The sequence below is a fragment of the Rosa rugosa genome, chromosome 5 (genome assembly GCF_958449725.1).
Source record: "Rosa rugosa chromosome 5, drRosRugo1.1, whole genome shotgun sequence".
Lineage (NCBI taxonomy): Eukaryota > Viridiplantae > Streptophyta > Magnoliopsida > Rosales > Rosaceae > Rosa > Rosa rugosa.
This window is the reverse complement of record NC_084824.1, coordinates 47935724-47939902: the sequence shown is the minus strand read 5'-3', so window position 1 is coordinate 47939902 and position 4179 is coordinate 47935724. Positions and strand designations below refer to the sequence as shown.

Here is a 4179-nt window from a genome sequence, read left to right as displayed (position 1 = left end):
AGCTTTTTCGGGATCCTAATTCCTAGCTAGGAAGGGAGAATGTAGTACCCGAAGGTGGCTTTGAATAAACTTGTGTTGGCCTGGTATTGAGACTTGCTTTCCTATCTTTATGGTGGAAATGTGGAATTGGGGGTTTTTTTTTTTTTCACTTCATTAAATGTTTTATACTGATGGGAAAAATTATCAAAGTTCAGATATATGATTCTATACAAATATCCAGTCTCTTGCAATAGTAAATTAACTTGTGCTACGTTTAGTTGATGTAATTTAGACTTTGTTTAATTCTGTAAATTTGATGGTACATATATGTTGAGTGAACTAGGCTGATACGGAAGGCACCTTTTATAAATGAAAGCACATATGCGATTTATCTTAACCAAGCTTACAGAGGATGAATTGGATGCTTCTTCATCTTTGTTAATATTCATATGTACTATGGTAAAAAAATTCAGAACCTTGAACTGGTTGATTATAGATACCCTTGTACTCTAATTCGACATCTATTGTCAAACCAGAAAATACACCGACATCTTCCTTGGTAAAAGGTCAAGCTACAGAGCATATATAAGAGCCAGGAATCACCTCCCTTCTTTATACCTGTTTAGCTCTTCCCAGAGACATCAGATTTTAGCATCGAAATCAATTTGATATATGGATATCATTTTGGCTAAAGAACTATGGATAGTTCAATAAATGGTTGATCACATCAACAGGGGGCTTGCTGAAAACTCCTTCTCCAACAATCTATGGACAATTCCTCTCTCTCCCTTGCGCTTCTATTGTGATTAGATGCGAGGTTGGCAGCTTCTGGCCACTGCCAATGCATACACAAACCCATATCTGATAGGCTACTGCTTCTTCGTCTTGTACAAAATCAAAGGCTTACAAGTTACATCATCTGCTTCAACATATATCCTCTAATGGCTTGGAAAATTGTTCATAAACTTGAACTCAGTTGACTATCAACAACAATTCATAATGACTTAACATCCATTGCAATCTGAGTCTGATGATTATATGAAGAGTACAAATCAACAGAGCACCAAACAAAGCTTTGAGTAACAAAACGTCAGCCAAGATATATATTCTATGGAACTTGTACTTGTTGAAGCAATGCAGCAGGTTTTGGAAACTGAGTCTCAATCTCTATATACAGTAATTCTAACACATAACAGATCTTCCTAAATTTGGGGTGGGATTTGTCCCCTGAAAGAAATACATTCCCAATGTTGTTTACCTCGATCCAACTGCACCCCGGTTGCTTCTTGACTCCTTTCTCTTTCATCCTTGCCTTAATCCGCCCAGCATCTTCTCTTCTTCCATTACTCAAATACATTTCTGCCAAAATCAAATATACACCGGAGTTGCCAGGCTCTATTTCCAGAACCCTCTCTCCAGCAATCTCACCCACCTCAATTTTCTTGTGGATTCTACATGCTCCAAGTAATGCCCCCCATACACTAGCAGGAATTTCAAATCCATCTGCTTTCATTTGATCTAGAAAACTCATTGCCTCATCTATAAGCCCAAATCTACCGAATAAATCTACTATACATGTATAATGCTCAGTTGTAGGTTGAAGAAAATACGTGTATCTCATCATGTCAAAGTAGTATTTACCTTGACTGACCAACCCTGAATGGCTACAAGCGGATAGAACATTGACAAATGTTATAGGATTTGGATGAACATCTGCTGATCTCATGCGTTCGAACATCTCCAAAGCTACATCACCATTCCCATGATGTGCATATCCACATATTATAGAATTCCAAGAGATGACATCACGGCTAGGCATGGACGAGAATTCCAGTAAAGCAGAATCCATGTTCCCACATCTTGCATACATGGTAACCATAGCATTGGAAACTGAAACAATGTCACCAAATCCTGCTTTTACTATATGTGCATGAGTTTGTCTACCTAGGTGTAAGGTTGGTAAGTCTGAACAGATTGTCAAAACACTAGTAAATGTAGCTTTGTCTGGTGATGGCCCTGATTCTTTCATTCTCATGAAAAGCTTCAAACCTTCTTCACCACGATCGTTTTCATTTAATCCAAATATCGTGGCATTCCATGCAGTTGTATCTCGAGTAGGCATGGACTCAAAAAGTTTAATTGCGACGCCAACCTCTCTGATTCCAAAATATCCAACAATCAAATTTGTCCATGATATGACATCTCTGTAAGGCGTCTTCTCAAGACAAGCATGAGCTTCTCTAGTGAGCTCATTTCTTATTAATTTCAAAAGGATCGAGTTCCATGTTTTGGGACATTTCTCAGGCATCTCCATGAATAGCTTCAAGGCATCATTAACTCTTTGGGCCTCGACCAACCCATCTACCATTTGAGTCCAAGATTCAAAATCCCGCTCAGGCATCTTCTGAAACAACCCCTCTGCAAGTTCAAAACACCCATTTTCTATATACCCAACTATCATCGCATTCCAAGCCTGAACATCCCTCAGAGGCATGTCATCAAAGAGCTCTCGAGCTTCAACAATCCGTCCTGCATTAGCAAACACCGAAATCATTATAGTCCAGGAAGCACAATCTCGAATGCTCATCTTCTTAAAATACTCCTCAGCCAAATCAATCTCCCCATACTTCACAAGTCCCCCAACAACCAAATTCCAAGAAACCACATCCTTCACCTGCATCCCATCAAACACTTGCAACGCTCCACCAATCCTGTCATTACGAATATACCCGGAAATCATTGAATTCCAAGTCACAACGTCTCGGAAAACCATCCCGTCAAAGACTCGCCTAGCGCCCTCCACATCCCCACATTGCATCAACCCGGCAATCACCGTGTTATACGAGAAGACATCCCGCTCCGTCATCCGATTAAACAAACTGACCGCATCATGGAACTTCCCGTTTAGAAAGTACCCACGAATCATGGCGTTCCAGGTGACAGTGTTTCTGTGAGGCATTTCGTCGAACAGCTTCTGGGCTTCTTCGACAAACCCATTGCGCATGTAGGTTGAGATTTTGGAGTTGAGGGGCTTTAGATTCTGGGTTTGAAAGAAAGAGGTTGCAGCTGCAGTACACAGGGATTTGGTGAGGCTTAGAGAGAGGAGTCGACTAAGCTTCAGCTTAGAAATGGAGCATGAGAAGTAGAGCATGCTACTCCATGCGTTTAACACTTTTAACGGACTAGGCGGGTCGCCAGGAACATCAAATAGATAGAGCGTTTTGGCTAAATTTAATGAATAAAAGAGAAAACGAGAGTGGTTTACAAAAAGGGGGGAGTGTGAATTTTACTCTCCATAAATGATTAGAGATATCATACATTTTGCACTCATGATTTTCCAAGCCTAGTTAAAACTGGTGAGTTTAAAATTTGCACGGCTCACTATATTTTTTTTTTCCTTAAGAGAAACGATAATTTTCAATCTCATCTTCATGATGATGGTGAGAATTGAACATGTAACCTCCATATGTAGGTTACTCTAAGTAACCTAGAATAACCTACAAGCCAGAGCTCATCTGCAGCGCTCTTCATAGTTAGCCTACTTGCTTAAATTAACATGTTGTTTAGATCTCTTCAATTACATCTAATCTTTTCTTTAGACAAAACATTTATTTCATAAAAAAGGCAAAACTTCTATAGTACATACATGTATGTCACACTCCCTCTCTGGCTAAACCGACCCCTCTCTCACTCTCTCTAACCAAAACCACGAGGACAAGGAGGGTGTGGTTGTGTGTTGTTTTAATGGAATACCACCAAAAAATGTGATAAGGAGGTAGAGCCGTGATGGAAATGGTGGAGGAGGTGTTGGCTATAGAGGTGTATATTGATTTTTGAACAAGGAAAAATAGAAGTTTTATAGAAGAAAGTTAAATGGGGATGTGAATTAAGTAGAAAGAGGGGTGTATATAAAATTACTCCCATTGCAGATGCTTTTATGCACTTAATAAAAGTCAATATAATCTCTTATTGAAAGATACATACGCATAGATGTGGGATCATAGATTCGATTTTAAATACCATTTTTCTCGGTCCAACTTATTCAAGGGACAATTTTAAGGGGCTGAGAAAAATAACAATTTAAACTGTACACGTATTTAGTCATCAGATTCACTAGTCCCTTAATGTCCTTCAAAAATTGTTCTTTAGGTAAACAAGTCTGCATTTTTTCTTTTGCTAAAAAAAAAAAAAAAGTAGCCC

At 39.1% G+C, this 4179-nt stretch overlaps 1 protein-coding gene across 1 annotated transcript; it reads right to left on the bottom strand.

Annotated features, from left to right (window-relative positions):
* Positions 1-392: 392 nt before the first annotated feature.
* LOC133709267 (pentatricopeptide repeat-containing protein At4g02750-like) lies at positions 393-3336 on the bottom strand. Its single transcript, XM_062134943.1, has one exon. The coding sequence runs from the start codon at positions 3128-3130 to the stop codon at positions 1088-1090; it is 2043 nt and encodes a 680-aa protein (XP_061990927.1). The 5' UTR covers positions 3131-3336; the 3' UTR covers positions 393-1087.
* Between the last annotated feature and the right edge of the window lie 843 nt (positions 3337-4179).

Bases quoted from the DNA above. Each gene is read 5' to 3' on its own strand.
- LOC133709267 (XM_062134943.1), bottom strand. From the start codon at position 3,130: ATGCTCTACTTCTCATGCTCCATTTCTAAGCTGAAGCTTAGTCGACTC.